The sequence below is a fragment of the Sphaerodactylus townsendi genome, linkage group LG05, assembly GCF_021028975.2.
Source record: "Sphaerodactylus townsendi isolate TG3544 linkage group LG05, MPM_Stown_v2.3, whole genome shotgun sequence".
Classification (NCBI taxonomy): domain Eukaryota; kingdom Metazoa; phylum Chordata; class Lepidosauria; order Squamata; family Sphaerodactylidae; genus Sphaerodactylus; species Sphaerodactylus townsendi.
Window position 1 is genome coordinate 7,342,819 of NC_059429.1, and position 18,345 is coordinate 7,361,163.

The window sequence follows — 18,345 nt, forward strand, 5'->3', positions numbered from 1 at the left end:
ACCATCCCCAAATAGCCAAATGAGAATAATGAGTAACGTGCGCCCTTTAAGACTAGGGAAATAGGACCGAAAAAATGAATGACGCACATTTGCTGCTCTGTGGCTTTAACTGTTATACGCAAAAGAAAAAGAAGAAGAAGAAGAAGAGTTTGGATTTAGATCCCCCCCTTTCTCTCCTGCAGGAGACTCAAAGGGGGCTTACAATCTCCTTGCCCTTCCCCCCTCACAACAAACACCCTGTGAGGTAGGTGGGGCTGAGAGAGCTCCGAGAAGCTGTGACTAGCCCAAGGTCACCCAGCTGGCGTGTGTGGGAGTGCACAGGCTAATCTGAATTCCCCAGAGAAGCCTCCACAGCTCAGGTGGCAGAGCTGGGAATCAAACCCGGTTCCTCCAGATTAGATACACGAGCTCTTAACCTCCTACGCCACTGCTGCTCCTATAATACATACAAGTATACACAATACAATTCTAAATATTCATACGCTATAATAACCAGTGAACCCCTTCGGGAAAGACACGACAATATCAATCAGTGAGCTAAGTTGTTGCAGTTCATCGTATTAAGGATACAGTCCTATTGTTGTTTTCCATATGCTGTAATAATAATATCCCAAGTGTCGTTATTTTAGTCTTGAGTCTGTTGTAGATTCGCGGATTTCAAGTGATATATATATATTCATCATATCCACTTCCCTGGTCCCTCCCTCACAATATAGACAAAAACCCGAGGAGGAGTACAGCGTAAAGCCAAAACAAGAGTAAATCACCGTACTCCGGGCTGCTGTAAGGACAAGCTCTGTATCGCAGGCTCCCTCGCCAGACCGTGCCAGGTCTAAACACAAGGATCAAGATACCTTCAGAAGCTGAGACAGGATGTCCAGCACTTCCGGGGGGCCCACTTCCAGCCCTTCATCCCGACCAGCCGCCTTCTTCTTGTAGGTGACGTTTCCCAGGTAAAGAATAGCAGACAGGACTGAAAAAATTCTGGGAGAGGGGAAACACAAGGACAATTAGACCACTAGGGAACGGGTCCTCTCTCAGCTGGAGAGTTTGGTGGCAAGTTGACTTCAAAACTTACTCCTGAGTAACGTGCGCCTTGGAGACAACCATTTTTTCTATACTAAAACCTCAGTATTCAGGTTAAATTGCCATGTTGGCACTTTGCGATAAATAAGTGGGTTTGGGGTTGCAGTTTGGCCACTCGGTCTCAAAAAGGTTCGCCATCACTGTCGTCGTCGTCGTCGTCGTCGTCGTCGTCGTCGTCGTCGTCGTTGTAGTAGTAGTAGAAGAAGAAAAAGACGAAGACGAAGACAAAGAAGAAGAAGAAGAAGAAGAAGAAGAAGAAGAAGAAGAAGAAGAAGAAGAAGAAGAAGAAGAAGAAGAAGAAGAAGAAGAAGAAGAAAAGGAGGAGGAGGAGGAGGAGGGGAAGTCCATGCAAGGGAAGGGGAGTGAGGGAGGGGAGGGAGAGAGAGGTGGCATGCAAGGGAGGGCAGGGAGGGGCCGGCATCTTGACACGGCCCACCCACCCTAGCGGAGGAAGGGGAAGGGGAGGGAGGGGTGGCACGCAAGGGAGGGGAGGGAGGGGAAGGGAGCCACCATCTGGCCTTTGTTATGCTTAGAAATTTTCCCAACGTCATCCAGTTACTTTGGATTCAGACAGTGCTTTTGATGCTTAGCTGTTAGCAATGCTTTGATAACACCACTGTTGTTTTTAGCAGTGAGAGTCTGCAACAGAAGGGAACTGCTCCCTCGCCACGCTATTTACAGATTATTTGGACGCTAGCTCTTTAGGCACAGCCAGTGCAGCAGAATAGAAAGGTACAGTTACATCCCTCGATCTAGACACTATACTCTTATTGATGCAGCCCAGAATCACATTGGCTTTCTTGGCTGCTGCGTCACACCACTGACTCATCTTCAGTTTGTGGTCTACTAAGACTCCCAGATTCCTTTTGCATGTAATGTTGTCAAGCCAGGCGTCACCCATCCTATATTTGTGCATTACATTTCTGCTTGCCACGCCCGCCTACACCTACTGGGCTGCCGACAGATAAAACAGAGGAGGAGAGCGGCATCCCCCACCCCAGCCCTCTGACGGAAAGGCTGCCTGAACATGTTCTAATCCAGTGATGGCGAACCTTTTTGAGACCGAGTGCCCAAACTTCAACCCAAAACCCACTTATTTATCACAAAGTGCCAACACGGCAATTGAACCTGAATACTGAGGTTTTAATTTAGAAAAAACGGTTAATTCGGCGGCGTGCTATGCTACCGGAGTAAGTGCTTGGTGGTAGTCGTTGGTTTTGGTTTCTGGTACAACCGTGCAACTCTTCTAACCGGATGAATCACTTTAATTCCTAGAGAGCGCGACTCAGAAGCAAGCCCCGCTAAGCCAGCAAACCGAAAGCTTACTCCCAGGTAAAGGATTGCGCGTTAGTTCTTCGCATGAAAATCAGTGGGGTTGAACAGCTTTTAACAGGGTTACCTACGCTGCTTCCCCAAAAACTAGGTCTTAGGTTTAATTCTAACGATCGAAATCCAGCGGCCCAGGCCAGCCTAGATGTGTGTGTGTGTGGGGGGGGGGGCGATTTCCCCCCCACATGATGAACTCTGTTTGTGTGTGCCCACAGAGAGGGCTCTGAGTGCCACCTCTGCCACCCGTGCCATAGGTTCGCCATCATTGTTCTAATCAAAAGGTACGTCCTGTGACATACGCACACTCTCACTGCTGAAGACTGTTGGCCTGGTGCACCTACTTGCAGAGGCAACCCGACCCTGACCACCCACTGAACGAGACAGCATCCTCCCCCTCCAGTGTAGGAAAAAATAACAGATCCCAAAGCTGGCCTGACTCACTGCTTCCTGGTTGCCGGAAGGAACCCCACCATCTCCATGGCTTGCTTCAGCCGCTCGAAGTCATGTTGCAGGTCTTCTCCGTCTTCGATTTTCAAGTTATGCTGTTGAAAAAGAGGCCGTCACGCTCAGAGGACGAGCAGGGGCCCGCACAGGAGCCTCGGCTGCCGGGAACCAGAAAAGCAGACTGGAGCTTTCAGGGACGTAGGTATAGATTTTTTATGGGGGGGGGGGGGTTCGGTGGTGGGGCCACACCCCCACCTGCCTGGCATGGCCATGCCTCCCCACGCCCCGCCCCTGGCCTAGCGCTTATAAAAGCAGCTCTCCAAGGTCGGGGATGGCAGAGTCATTGAAAACAATGGAGGATGGGGCACTCCCTTTGGGAGTACATAGCTTTGGACCCCCTGGACCAAACTTCACAAAAACTGGGTGGTATCAATAAGAGACTCTACTGATAATACATCCCAGGTTTGGTGAAGTTTGGTTCAGGGGGCCCAAAGTTATGGACCCTCAAAGGTGTAGCCCCCATCTTCTATTAGCTCCCATTGGAAACAATGGAGGATGGGGGCACCCCCTTTGGAAGTCCATAACTTTGGACCCCCTGAACCAAACCTCACCAAACCTGGGTAGTATCATCAGGAGAGTCCCCCAAACAATCCCTGAAAGTTTGATGCTGCTAGCCCAAACAATGCGCCCCCTGCAGGCCAAAAACCGAAAAAGCACTAAAATGTTTTAAAAACCCACAAACTGAGGGGCGGCGCTTTGGACATGAATGGGGGGGGGGGTTTCAAACCCGAGAACCCCCCCTTACCTACGTCCATGGGAGCTTTGTCTTGTCGAAGGGTTTCACAGCCAGATCCACTGGAGTGTGGTGGGTTTTCCAAGCTGTACAGCCGTGTTCCAGTAGCGTTTTCCCCAGACGTTTTGCCTGCATCTGTGGCTGGCATCTTGCTAATTGCGCCCTTTTACGCTTGTTAACCAATGCAAATGGTTCTTTCTCCCACCCTGGACATTCCACAGGTATATACACTCCACTGGCTTTACTACCATCAGATCCTCTGAAGATGCCAGCCACAGATGCAGGCGAAACGTCAGGAGAAAATGCTACTAGAACATAAGAACATAAGAACTAGCCTGCTGGATCAGACCGGAGTCCATCTAGTCCAGCTCTCTGCTACTCGCAGTGGCCCACCAGGTGCCTTTGGGAGCTCACGTGCAGGATGTGAAAGCAGTGGCCTTCTGCTGCTGCTGCTCCTGAGCACCTGGTCTGACAAGGCATTTGCAATCTGAGATCAAGGAGGATCAAGATTGGTAGCCATAGACCGACTTCTCCTCCATAAATCTGTCCAAGCCCTTTTTAAAGCTATCCAGGTGAGTGGCCATCACCACCTCCTGTGGCAGCATATTCCAAACACCAATCACACGTTGCGTGAAGAAGTGTTTCCTTTTATTAGTCCTAATTCTTCCCCGCAGCATTTTCAATGAATGCCCATACAACCCAGAAAAGAACATGGCCATACAACCCAGAAAATCCACAACACTTCAGACTGGAACTTGTTATTAATTCTGGGAAGTTCAGAATTGCGGGGTTTGGACACTGTGTTTGGGAGGGGAGGATAAGACTTAGCTTGAAAGAGTCCAAAAAACTTATTATGGAGGGTTTGGTGTTACCTGCCAAGCCAGGAATTGCACTCTAGGAACTACCTGGTGAGACCAACAGGATGCAATAATCACCACCAAAAGGGAAGTCCCAGCCTCATGGCCGGCACACAGAGGCGTAGCCGGGCCAGAGTGCGCCTGGTGCGCACTCTGTGTTTTCTGCCCTCCTCCCCAATTCGCCTTGTTCAGTTTGCCGCTCTTTAGGTTCAGCCTGGTGGGAATTGCAGCCCAGAGGACCTCAGAAGCCCTCGCAAGGTCTCCTGGGAAGTGTAGTTCCCACCAGGCCGTTTTCAGCCTGAAAAGAATAGGCCGCTTCTCCAGCCTACACTGTTTCACTAAGGTAAGTGGGGGAGTGTCATGGGGGGGAGTGGGAGGGGGCATCGTGGAAGGGGATTACCGCCCCAGATGCGCCCCCCCAGTCCCCTGGTAGCTCCGCCTCTGCCGGCACACCAGTGCTGACTGCCTTTGGCTCCCTGGTGTCATAACCAGTGCCTGAGATCTTGCAGGTGGGAGGAAATGCAGTTGTGAGCAAGGCCTGGTGGTGGGGCAGAAATAGGAAGAGGGGCTCTGGGAACTCTCTGCCCAGCGCTACCCAAAACCTGGAGCTTGCCCTGATACTAGGGCTTGAACCTGGGAGCCACCAGTACACAAAGCACTGAGCTATGGATTTGGGGCAAGTCCGCCCAACAGCATCCATGGCATGTATTGTCGAAGGCTTTCACAGCCAGGGTGTTGTGTGGTTTCCGGGCTGTATGGCCATGTTCTAGTAGCATTTTCCCCTGACGTTTCGCCTGCATCTGTGGCTGGCATCTTCAGAGGATGCCAGCCACAGATGCAGGCGAAACGTCAGGAGAGAATGCTGCTAGAACACGGCCATACAGCCCGGAAACCACACAGCAGCACCCTGGCCGTGAAAGCCTTCGACAATACAATGAATGAATTATTGATTTTCTGGGTGGCCTATTGAACAGACTTTCATTTGAAGCAATGCAGTGATTGCAAACTGTTTAAGCACATCAGTGCTTTTTGGAGTTTCTATTGGAGCTGACGGGATAAAACTATTCGGCACCAGAGAATTCACCTGGGCATTGTGCTCTGTATGGTTTGTTTTTGGAACTTTGCTTCCTGTAATCCGGTGTAAAGTCAGGCAGCAACATGCTGCGAGCCGGATCCAGTGCAAACTCGCTTGCTGCTTGGTTGTTACGCGGACCTCCACTTAATTTGTCACAATGGGCTCACGAGGAGGCAGTGGCCGTGCCACCGAGAAGCGCTTCTACGCGACGCTGCTGGAGGGGGGACGCTTCAGGGTGGCACCACTCCAGGGGATTTCTGCCCTCCGGAAGTGGTGTTGACCACACATCTGTGTCGAACGCTGAACAAGGGACACACAGTGAAGTTGTTTTGGGGTCGTTCTCCCTGGAGGGGCTGTGGACGAAGCAGCCCTTTGCATCTGCCAGTCACGTTCATACACAGAAGGCCCCCTGCGCACCTGGTTGAGGTAGAAGTAATCTTTGGGCTGCTTGAGGTGGAATTCCTTGCGCTCCTCTTCGCTGGCACCGAGCAGCAAATAGTAAAACACGTGGTAATTCCTGCAGGAGGAAAGACACATTGGTTGGCACGGACGGAACCCGTCTCTCCCGCCCGCTTTCAGGCAGAATGAGGAGCCAGCCCTTGGCAGAGGTCGATGCTGCTGGAAGAAAACCAACAACCAGGAAATATTACACAAAATTTGTGGACAGCTGTTGAACCGGCTGTAGTGGTCTTTGCTGTCGTGAAATCTCTGGCGCCAGCACAGGGGGAAGGCCACGCGGCCTGGCATAGCCCCTGGGGGCGTGCAGCGGGTAGTTCGATCCCCAGCTTTTACCCATCGAGGCTCATGGGTGGTAGGTGCCTGGAAAGGCCTTCCTCTGCCCCCACTGTGAGGAAACAGGGTGACCATGGCTGTGCCCAGCTCACACTTTCCTGGCAGAAGGACTTGGGACCCTAACCCTCCCCCCTCCCCTCTCTTCCTTGATCTCTTTCCCCCTCCTTTTCCCATTGGCTTTCCTGCTTTGTTTTCCGTTTATCTGACCTTTGTTGTGACACATCCCTATAGGATAGTTATACTGTCTTTTAGGTCAGGCCGCATTGCTCTCTCACTCTGCTGGATTGAGGGGATGCTTTAAAATGTTTACATGCTTTGCTATTCATATGTATTTTATTAGTCTGATGTTAGCCATCCTGAGCCCAGAAGGGGAGGGACGGTCTATTACCGTGGTGGCAAATCTTTGGCATTCCAGATGTTATGGACTACAGTTCCCATCAGCCCCTGCCAGCATGGCCAATTGGTTTGATTCCCAGCTCTGCCGCCTGAGCTGTGGAGGCTTATCTGGGGGATTCAGATTAGCCTGTGCTCTCCCACACACGCCAGCTGGGTGACCTGGGTGACCACAGTTCTTCTGAGCTCTCTCAGCCCCACCTACCTCACAGGGTGTTTGTTGTGAGGGGGGAAGGGCAAGGAGATTGTAAGCTCCTTTGAGACTCCTACAGGGGAGAAAGGGGGGATATAAATCCAAACTCTTCTTATTCCCGTTGTCAATCCCCTCCACCGTTTTGCCAAGAAGTAGTGAAAAAGAATCTGCAAAGCCGCCACCTGTCCCTCCTCTCCCGTTGCATGCCACCCCTTCCCCTCCCCTGCCTCTGCTAGTAAGGCCTATTCTGATAGTAAGGTCAGGCACCTAGCTCTTGGATGGGGCTGCCCAGAATCTACTACAAAACCAAGACACCCCAAGGTCAGCGACAGATAGTGATAGAGAGCCACATGGTATCCTGCCCCCACAAGATAACGAAAACAATCCTGTTTATCATGGGACCAGGATGTCAGGGGGAAGCCTAGTTATCTACAAAGCATGTGAAGCCATAAAGTAAAGATCAAGGAAAGAATGCCCCAGATGGCAGTGGTAACATATAGCAGGCTGATGACATACACCTTGTAGCAGCACTGATTTGTAGTTGCAAGCAGTTACATTGAGTTTAGGAAAGTATCTCAATCACCTAGATACAAAACCCTTTTATCTCTCTCTCTCTGACTTTCTTCCACTTGCTCTGACTTTCTACTACTTGCTCTGACTTTCTACTACTTCTGTGCCTACAACCCCACAAACGCACACACACCCGGCTCCTCACCTTTCGTTCTTTTCCCAAGAGACCAATCGAGATTTTTCAAGCAAATATTTTTCGACGACGGCCCTGAAACGCAGAAAGAGGAAAACGTCAGTCTTGGCGCTAAGGAACCACACAGACGTGGCTTCCCCAAAGAGACTCTGTGCTGTGGTTTGGCATCCAGACTGAAGTGTGTTTTATAGGGGGAGGGGAGCACCCACACGGCACTCCTAGTTTTAAACAATCTTCATTTTAAAATACTTAGTTATTTAATCTATTGCTGCATAGGTCTTAAGGGATTAAGTTTTTGTTGATTTGATTTGATTTGTTGATTTGCTGTTCGTTGGAACAGCCATGTTGTGAGCCGCCTCGAGCCCGTGGGGATGAGGCGGCCTATAAGTTTAATTAATTAATTAATTAATTAATTAATTAATTAATTGATAGATAGATAAATAGATAAATAAATAAATAGGTAAATAAATAAATAAATAAATAAATAATCATCTGTTTTCTGGGTGTTCATGTTTGGCTGTGAGCTTTCCTGAGCCAGGAAAGCTAGAGACCTGTAATCTGCCTCAAATCTGTTAATTCGTTCCTCTTAAACAAGCAACAAACTTCCTGATGCACTTGAAGGCGTGTGGAGGGATGTTTCCGAAGGCTTCTTAACCCCACCAGAGTGACATCTTCACAAGGCTGGCCCAACCCTCCATCCTGCCACCAGCCTGCTCCGCTCACCCCCGGACAATGCCGTTCTCCAAATAGTTGACCTGGATAAATTTCCCAAATCGGCTGGAGTTGTTATTGTGGGCTGTCTTTGCGTTCCCGAAAGCCTGTGAATGAAGCAAAAGAAGAGTTATGGATTATATACCCCATATACCTCTTTGGATTATATACCCCATATACCTCTTTGGGAGGGTTTAATTTGGGTTATTGCTGTCACCAATTTTATTGAATTTTACCGCTGTGTTTTAAATTCTTATATTTAATTTTAATCTAATGGGGTTTGTTGTATATATTGTATGTAGAACCTGTGTTGTGAACCGCCCAGAGCCCTCCGGGGGTGGGCGGTATAAAGATCCCCCCCCCCACACAGACAGACAGACAGACAGACAGACAGACAGATATGCCCCAGCACCCTCTCCTGCTTTCTATGGGTCCCTAACATCGTCGGGACCCATTATTCTCTCTCTATTTCTTTTAGGAGGGTCATGTAAGGGTTTCGCGGGGCGCTGTTTCAGCTTAAAATTGCTGTTTATATTGTATTTATGTTTTTATATATGACGTTTTTATACATGATGTCTTTTGTGCACCGCCCTGAGCCCTTCGGGGATAGGGTGGTATATTAAATCTAACAATAAATAAAATAAAATAAATAAAATCTTTCTCTCCAGCGAAAAGTCTCGAGCGAAAAGTCTTACAAAACCCCTTTCCGCTCCCCACAACAGGCCCCTTGGGAGCTCAGCGGGCCGAACGTTCGGAAAGAACTGGGACTGGTCCAAAGTCACTCAGCCCGCTTCGTGTGTAGGAGCGGGGGACGAATCCAGTTCACCAGATAAGAGTCCGCCGCTCACGTGGAGGAGTGGGGAATCGAACCTGGTTGTCCAGATTAGAGTCCACCTGCTCTTAACCCTATTCAATTCAATTCAATTCAATTCAATAAGCCTTTATTGGGGATCGGGCGGTATACAAATTAAATAAATAATAATAATAATAATAATAATAATAATAATATACACGATAATATAAAAATACAGTTCCAGTTAAAAAGTGAATAGTAAAAAACTTCGCGTTTGTCATACATTCAGTTTACAAACTTCTGACAAAAACTTTGCCACTATAAGGCAACAATGAAAATCCTGACAATTTAAAAGCGTAACTACTTTATCTGATTCAGTATAATCAATCATAGGGTCTATAGCTTGGGATAACAAGCTGGATCGGAGTTCTTGGTATAATAAGCAGTTGAGGAGAATGTGTGGGATGGAATCCAGCTGTCCTCTGCTACAGGGACAGAACCTCTTATCGCTTGGAAGACCTTTAAGTCTTCCTCTATGTAGCGGAGATGGCATGATGTTAAATCTAGCCAGCATATAGGCCAGTAGTGGCGAACCTTTGGCACTCCAGATGTTATGGACTACAATTCCCATCAGCCCCTGCTAGCAGGCCATGCTGGCAGGGGCTGATGAGAATTGTAGTCCATAACATCTGGAGTGCCAAAGGTTCGCCACCACGGATATAGGCTCTCCTGTGTATGGGATTTGTGAGCGCTGTAATATAATATTTGCAAATTGCAAATGCCTTAACAGTCCAGGTGCTCGGGAGCAACAGCCGCAGAAGGCCATTGCTTTCACCTCCTGCACGTGAGCTCCCAAAGGCACCTGGTGGGCCACTGCGAGTAGAAGAGCTGGACTAGATGGACTCTGGTCTGATCCAGCTGGCTTGTTCTTATGTTCTTATGTTCTTAATAGGCTGGGTATCCCTGCGTGAAAGGACATATTTGTTGGTGAACAAGATTTATTTGCCAAGCTCGGCAATTGTTGATAGTCCATTGCTCACAGCCTCTCTTTAATGAGGGCAAAAGTTTCAGTAAAGGTTAGCATATTGAAGGAGTCACTGTCTGCTCTTAACCACGACACCACGCCTTTTCTCCCAAGACCTGGGGTCAAACATCATGGCCAAATTTCTGTAAAGCCTCTATAGCAGATCAGCCAGGAGATGGAGGACCCCGGACGCAAGCTCAGCCCACACTGCGCAGTGTTCTTGTTGCTTCATCTTAAAAGGGTATTGTGAACTTGGAAAGGATACAGAAAAAGGCAGCACTAATGATTCAGGGCTGGGAACACCTTATCTTAGAGCAGTGGTGGCAAATCTACGGCACGGGTGCCAGAGGTGGCACTCAGAGCCCTCCCTGTGGGCACGCGGAAACAGAGTTCCCCTCCACCCCCCCCCCAATCTAGGCTGGCCTGGGCCACTGGGCTCCATTATTAGCATTAAACCGAAGTCCAAGTCTGGGACTCGATGATGTTGATGAGAAAATAGATTCAGGAGGGAGAAGAAGAAGAGTTGGATTTATATCCCCGCTTTCTCTCCTGTAGGGAGACTCAAAGGGGCTTACAATCTCCTTGCCCTTCCCCCCTCGCAACAAACACCCTGTGAGGTGGGTGGGGCTGAGAGAGCTCCGAGAAGCTGTGACTAGCCCAAGGTCACCCAGCTGGCATGTGTGGGAGCGTACAGGCTAATCTGAATTCCCCAGATAAGCCTCCACAGCTCAGGCGGCAGAGCGGGGAATCAAACCCGGTTCCTCCAGATTAGATACATGAGCTCTTAACCTCCTACGCCACTGCTGCTCCTAAGAAGAAGAAGAGTTGGATTTATATCCCCCCTTTCTCTCCTGTAGGGAGACTCAAAGGGGCTTACAAACTCCTTTCCCTTCCCCCCCTTGCAACAAACACCCTGTGAGGTAGGTGGGGCTGAGAGAGCTTTGAAGAACTGTGACTAGCCCAAGGTCACCCAGCTGGCGTGTGTGGGAGTGCACAGGCTAATCTGAATTCCCCAGATAAGCCTCCACAGCTCAAGCGGCAGCGCGGGGAATCAAACCCGGTTCCTCCAGATTAGAATGCACCTGCTCTAACCCACTACACCACTACACTAACTGCACAGCGATAGATGGGCAACAGAATCCGGAGGGACACTGGTTTGCCCACTGTCCTTGTCTCCGGGGAGTCCGGGGCACTCGAAGCCCGATCCCGTGTCTGCTTCTCTGGAAGTGAGCCACTTTGCTTCACACAAACCGGGCTGCGACCGCAGCCTCGGTCTCGAAGCCAGCGCCCCCGTCTGGTCACCCTACCACAGTGGTGGCGAACCTTTGGCACTCCAGATGTTGTGGACTACAATTGGCCATGCTGGCAGGGGCTGATGGGAATTGTAGTCCATAACATCTGGAGTGCCAAAGGTTCGCCACCACGGCCCTATCACGTGGAAATCTGTGCCGCGGCACTTATTCTGCCATGCACGCACGCACAGGCGCTGGAACCAAAGTTTTGAGGATGACGCTTCGAGACTGTATGAAAAGGCTCTCGTCAGCCGCAGGCCAACTTGCCCGAGTTGTCCACAGCAACCAGCTGGTACACATGCTGGTTCAGCAAATGGACAAATTTCAAGTCTGATGTAAACTGTTCTGGCCGGAGCCTGATTCCCTGCATTTCTCCCTGCCCCTCCCCCGCACCCCCTTACAATTGCCCACGTAAGCAGCACAGCTTTAAAGGACTCTGGGCTGACCTCATACGTTTGGTATTCAGTCAAAGCGTGGAGCGTATTTCCCAAAACGGATTCGCAGAGGGGGAGGGAGTCAAACCACGAGGAGCGCCGTCTGCGGCACCGAGAGGCTGCTGGCTTGGATCGCTGGGCCCTCCGCACAGCCTTCTATCATGGTGCATAAGAACATAAGAACAAGCCAGCTGGATCAGACCAGAGTCCATCTAGTCCAGCTCTCTGCTACTCGCAGTGGCCCACCAGGTGCCTTTGGGAGCTCACCTGCAGGAGGTGAAAGCAATGGCCTTCTGCGGCTGTTGCTCTCGAGCACCTGGTCTGCTAAGGCATTTGCAATCTCAGATCAAAGAGGATCAAGATTGGTAGCTAGAGATCGACTTCTCCTCCATAAATCTATCCAAGCCCCTTTTAAAGCTATCCAGGTTAGTGGCCATCACCACCTCCTGTGGCAGCATATTCCAAACACCAATCACACGTTGCGTGAAGAAGTGTTTCCTTTTATTAGTCCTAATTCTTCCCCCCAGCATTTTCAATGGATGCCCCCGGTTCTAGTATTGTGAGAAAGAGAGAAAAATTTCTCTCTGTCAACATTTTCTATCTAGCTAATGGTGCAGTCTAATATAGGTCTGATGGCGCAATCTATCGAAGGGGGCACTTTAATATATCTCGAATGGAGCAACCTATCTCCATGTTGCTTGGGGTGGCTGGAATGCCCAATCCTGGAACATCCTAAGCAACGTACAGATAGGTTGCACCATTCGATGTATATTAAAGGGCCCCATTCAATAGACATTAAATTGCCCCAATCAGTATATGTTAAATTGCATCATTAGATATATATTAATGGGCCCCATTCGATATACATTAAATTGCCCCATTCAGTATGTGTTAAATTGCATCATTAGATAAATATATTAAATTGCTAAAGAGAAGCACGACATGGGCGGGCAAAGCAGGAGATCGGCAGGCACCGAGCCCTTCTGGAGCCACGCCGGCTCCAGATCCAGCGCTGGGTCAACACCCTTGTGGAGTTCCTGGCCAGAAAGTGCTGTCGGGTCACAGTCATCTACGGTGACCCCGTAGCGTTTTCAAGGCAAGAGACCAACAGGTGGTTTGCCACTGCCTGCTCTGCACTCCCGTGGTGGCCTCCCTTCCAAGTGTTAACCAAGGTTGACCCGACTTATTAACCTGGATAGCTTTAAAAGGGGCTTGGACAGATTTATGGAGGAGAAGTCAATCTCTGGTATGGTTGTATGCTCTGAATTACAAACAAAGAAAATATGACAACTAGTTTGGTATATTTGATACTTTATGGCACTACAACAGTTTACTCTTTTTAGAATGGAATAAGGCAGGGGTGGCCAACCTATGGTGCTCCAGATGTCCTTGGACTTCAATTCCCTTCTCTCCAATTGGCCATGCTGGCAGGGACTGATGGGAATTGTAGTCCAGGAACATCTGGAGCGCCATAGGTTGGCCGTCCTGGCAGGGGCGGAGCGAGGGAAAACTGCGCCCCTGCTAAAGCACCCCTCGTGCGCACCTCCCCGCGTGTCCGGGGCGTCACCCCCCTGCCCCATTGGCGCTATGCCACTGACCCCTGGAACAAGGTATCTGAGGGCTTTATAATTGGCAGCATTTAGCTTCCACTGTGGTTTTCCTTTCTCGTTCAGTTGCTTGAGATTCAGCAAAGCTGTGACCTTTTGCAACATATGTCCCAACTCGACCTCTGCGCTCAGCAGAGGCCAATTTACTGGAGGTCCCTGGCCCCTCAATTATGCGGCTGGCCTCCATTCGAGCCAGGGCCTTCACAGCTCTGGCGCCGGCCTGGTGGAACACTCTCCCTCCAGCTGTCCGGGCCCTGCGGGCCCTTGGGGATTTCCGCCGGGCCTGTAAGACTGAGTTGTTCCACCGGGCCTTTGGAGAGACTGGCCGCTGAGGGTGCCCCTGCCCCCTCCTCTTTACCCCCACGGGCCCTAATACCATCGGGACCCATTATTTCGCATTAGGAGGGTTTCGTAAGGGTGCGGGCGATGCTTTAAGATATGACTGTTGTTTTAATTATATGTATGTTTTTAGCTGATGTTTTATCTGTACACCGCCCTGAGCCCTTCGGGGATAGGGCGGTATACTAAATTTAATTAATTAATTAATTATTAGTATTAGTATCAACAACAAATACAACAACAACAAATACAACAACAACAGCAGCAGCAGCAGCAGCAGCAACAACAACAACAACAACAGAGATAAGACCCAGGCGCTGGGCAGAGACAGTTCACTATCCCAACTCCCCTCTCAGTCTCCCAAGGTCCAGAACAGAACAGCCACCGCCCAGTTAATTAGCTGAAGATTTTAGGAGCCTTTGGGCTGCAGATAAATCCTGCCATTTTATCTCACCCCGAGCCTCTAGGCCAGCTGGACAGCATCCCTGGCTGCAAAGTGCAGGATTTCCAGCCAAGTTTTGTGAGCTTTTGGTGCCTTCACAATGGCTCCTGGATCCACCTTTGGACTTTGTGATTTTGTGCATGCCGACAGGCTGGATCAGTGATTCTCAACCACGGGTTCTGTGGTACCATGAGCACATCCCAGGGGTGCCATGACAATGCTACCACCTGCCCCCAATCAAATGGATTTTGAAGGGGGGGGGGGTTGGGAGCCTCATGGGCTCCCTTTAAAAAACACTGAAAAACAGCACTGCTTTATTTGCCTAAATTCGGCGTGGATGGGGGGTGTGTGTGTTTAGATTTAAAGGGAACTCTCCCTTTAAATCCCCCCAAATCCATGCCGAATTTCGGCAAACAAACGACGCGGCTGTCAACGCTGCTTTCCCTCCCCTCCCCCTGCTTGCCACGCCCTTTAAAAATGCAAAAAAAAATATGAAACGAACCTCAAGGGTACCCTGAGATATGAAGAGTGAGGTCAAGGGTACCGCGATGTCAAAAAGGTTGGGAAACACTGGGCTAGATAGAAATGGTGTTTGTCCACTCTGACTCTCTAAAAGAGTGGACTCTGACTACTGGGGGATTTCAGCACTGCTTTATTTGCCTAAATTTGGCATGGAATGGGGGGGGGGTGTTTAGATTTAAAGGGAACTCTCCCTTTAAATCCCCACAATCCATGCCGAATTTCGGCAAACAAACAACGTGGTTGTCAATGCTGCTTTTCCTCCCCTCCTCCTGCTTGCCACTCCCTTTAAAAATACAAAAAAAAAAATCAAACGAACCTCAGGGGTACCCTGAGATATGAAGAGTGAGGTCAAGGGTACCGCGATGTCAAAGAGGTTGGGAAACAGTGGGCTAGATAGAAATGGCATTTGCCCACTCTGACTCTCTAAAAGAGTGGACTCTGACTACTGGGGAATTTGAGCCAGAGGGCAACATCTGGGAATTTGAACCAATGCTATTTACCGTGTCGTTAGTCCCTTTTGATTCAGCCTCGGTTATTTTAATCTCGCTGCCTAAAGTTCTTTTGGAAATATTCTTGCACAACTGAGCTATATTTTGGGTGTTTTGCCTTCGGGCGGCTCCAGTCTAATTCTGGAACCTAGACTCATGTTGCCGCACCTACCAGGTTAATTGGTTTGTGAAATACACGCTGCAAGTGGGGTACGTCCTTGATTATAAGGTACTTCCCCAGAGTTTCTACCCTGTCGTTTGCAGAGGAGTGACTGGGCCATACTGTGCATTTTTCTGCCCCCCCTTCGGCGTCCCACCCCCCCCCCCACACACACACACCTGAAAGTGGAGGCTGAAAACGGCCTGGTGGGAACTACACTTCCCAGGAGACCTTGTTGAAGTATAGTTCCCACCAGGCCGTTTTCAACCTCAAGTGAACAGGCTGCTTTTTCCAGCCTCCACTTTCCGGCTGAACTAAGGAAACGGGAGGGAGTGGGATTTTTCCCCCCCCCCCCCCCCCCCGGCACATGCCCGGTGCAATGCACACCCCCTGCCCTCCCCCTGGTAGCTCCACTTCTGTCGCTTTGTTATTGCTCTAGTACTGTGCTGCAAGAATACCATCTCAGCAGATCTGTCTAGATCAGGGGTCTGCAACCTGCGGCTCTCCAGATGTTCATAGACTACAAATCCTATCAGCCCCTGCCACCATGGCCAATTGGTCATGCAGGCAGGGGCTGGTGGGATTTGTAGTCTATGAACATCTGGAGAACCGCAGGTTGCAGACCTCTGGTCTAGATGTCCTCAGGAGATCCCTGAGTGGTGGCAGCTGTTTACCAGTTTCCAGGGAACATTTGGTCTACGGGAGCTTCCCAGCAAGGAGAGGCACCCTTCCCCCTCCATCCAACTGCGCCAGGCGCCAGGCCAAGCAGAGCAGGAAGAAATCTGCCCCGGCCTCCCGCTGCTTTGCGCAACACTTTGGAAACCTGAAATACTTCATAGCAAGAATTTCCACAGGGAAGTCAAACTGGGATTCTTGCAAAAGGGGAAGCCGTGCTAGACTATCGTAGCAAAATAAAGGGGGGGGGGGGGAAGCAGTGCTTTCAAGACCAACAGAAGTGATTAGCTTTCCTGAGTCACAGCTCACTGGTCTACGACCCACAAAAACTCATACAGAAACAAACTTGGTTAGTGGATTGTCGAAGGCTTTCGCGGCCGGATTCCGCTGGTTGCGGTGGGTTTTCCGGGCTGTGTGGACCAAGGTCTGGTAGAGGGGAGCAGCAGTGGCGTAGGAGGTTAAGAGCTCGTGTATCTAATCTGGAGGAACCGGGTTTGATTCCCAGCTCTGCCGCCTGAGCTGTGGAGGCTTCTCTGGGGAATTCAGATTAGCCTGTGTACTCCCACACACGCCAGCTGGGTGACCTTGGGCTAGTCACAGTTCTTCGGAGCTCTCTCAGCCCCACCTACCTCACAGGGTGTTTGTTGTGAGGGGGGAAGGGCAAAGAGATTGTAAGCCCCTTTGAGTCTCCTGCAGGAGAGAAAGGGGGGATATAAATCCAAACTCCTCTTCTTCTTCATCTTGTTCCTAATGTTTCGCCTCCATCTGTGGCTGGCATCTTCAGAGGTGTTTCTCACTGTGATACCCCTCTGAAGATGCCAGCCACAGATGCAGGTGAAATGTCAGGAACAAAATCCACCAAACCACGGCCACGCAGCCCGGGAAACCCACCACAACCAAACACGGTTAGTCTTTCACGTGGCTGGTTTTTGTCAAAGCAGCCGATGTCAAAGCAGCTATTTAAATGGATTCCTCCCTAGCATATCAGGGCACATTTCATTCGTGGGGCGCCCCCCCCCCCCCCCCCACCACTTTGCAGCCTTCGCAACTTTGCCTTTGAGCTGGTGATGAGTAGAATTACCCCACATCTCACTGCGTGGTCTTTTCAGCTGCCCTTTTGCCTGTTGGAAGACTCAGATCCCCCCCGCCCCCACACACACAAAGAGCCCCCCCCCTCCTCAGAGGCCTGGGCAGTTCCAGAGTCCACCCTCCCCACTAGTCACTGGTCCAGCCAAGCCAAAACTTGTTAAATGGGTTGAATAGCTTTCACACATCATATGAATCTATTTAGAAGGCACTGATCCCTGGGAACTCCACTTCGGAGCCAACATTTAATTTTAGCCACAAGAGTTTCTGCTTCAGCAGTTGACGCCGGATGCGTTTTGCTCACTCACACACACATTTCTGCACACCTTTGTTTCAATATTTATATACAACGCCAAAGATAACGTTATGGTATTTTTCAGATGGATGTGTATATTTTGACATGAATAATATTTGTAACACTTGCAACTTGCAAACAGTGGTGGAGGAGGAGGAGGAGGAGGAGGAGGAGAAGAAGAGTTGGATTTATATCCCTCCTTTCTCTCCTGCAGGAGACTCAAAGGGGCTGACAATCTCCTTGCCCTTCCCCCCTCACAACAAACACCCTGTGAGGTAGGTGGGGCTGAGAGCACTCTGAAGAACTGTGACTAGCCCAAGGTCACCCAGCTGGCGTGTGTTGGAGTGCACAGGCTAATCTGAGTTCCCCAGATAAGCCTCCACAGCTCAAGCGGCAGAGCGGGGAATCAAACTGGTCCCTCCAGATTAGAGCGCACCTGCTCTTAACCACTACGCCACTGCTGCTCCTTGCAATCCATTCTGGTGAGACAGCAATTTACATCTCTGTCTGAGGTAGGGGAAGCTTCCCTTGAAACGGGGAAATTACCGGAATACCTGTCTCTCTCACCTTCCAATTTGAATTGGGATTTTATTGGAGTCCGCACATCTGTTTGCTGAAGTCTCTAAGAGGAATTTGAGTAAAGAGGCGGACTCTTGCATTTTATAATGTGCCAGCCTGACCATCTTGCTGCTTTCTGTATTTTCCCTTGTGCACCCTGTATTAAATTACAACACGACGGGGCCACTTGGCACACTACCTGTATTGCTTAATAAACCCTGTTCAAAGGAGAGCCATAATGCTCGCCAGGTTTT

At 49.9% G+C, this 18,345-nt stretch overlaps 1 protein-coding gene across 6 annotated transcripts in view; it reads right to left on the minus strand.

The window, feature by feature from the left end:
- The window catches only part of MYO9B (myosin IXB), a 126,396-nt gene that overhangs the window by 72,066 nt on the left and 35,985 nt on the right, over nucleotides 1–18,345 (minus strand). For all 6 annotated transcript variants that reach the window (XM_048497514.1, XM_048497515.1, XM_048497516.1 and 3 more), the window contains 5 exons: nucleotides 8,389–8,483; nucleotides 7,678–7,740; nucleotides 6,002–6,101; nucleotides 2,857–2,957; nucleotides 855–984 (listed from right to left, as the gene is read on the minus strand). In XM_048497514.1, the coding sequence (XP_048353471.1) occupies nucleotides 855–984; nucleotides 2,857–2,957; nucleotides 6,002–6,101; nucleotides 7,678–7,740; nucleotides 8,389–8,483 (489 nt within the window). The remainder of the gene's footprint in view (nucleotides 1–854; nucleotides 985–2,856; nucleotides 2,958–6,001; nucleotides 6,102–7,677; nucleotides 7,741–8,388; nucleotides 8,484–18,345) is intronic.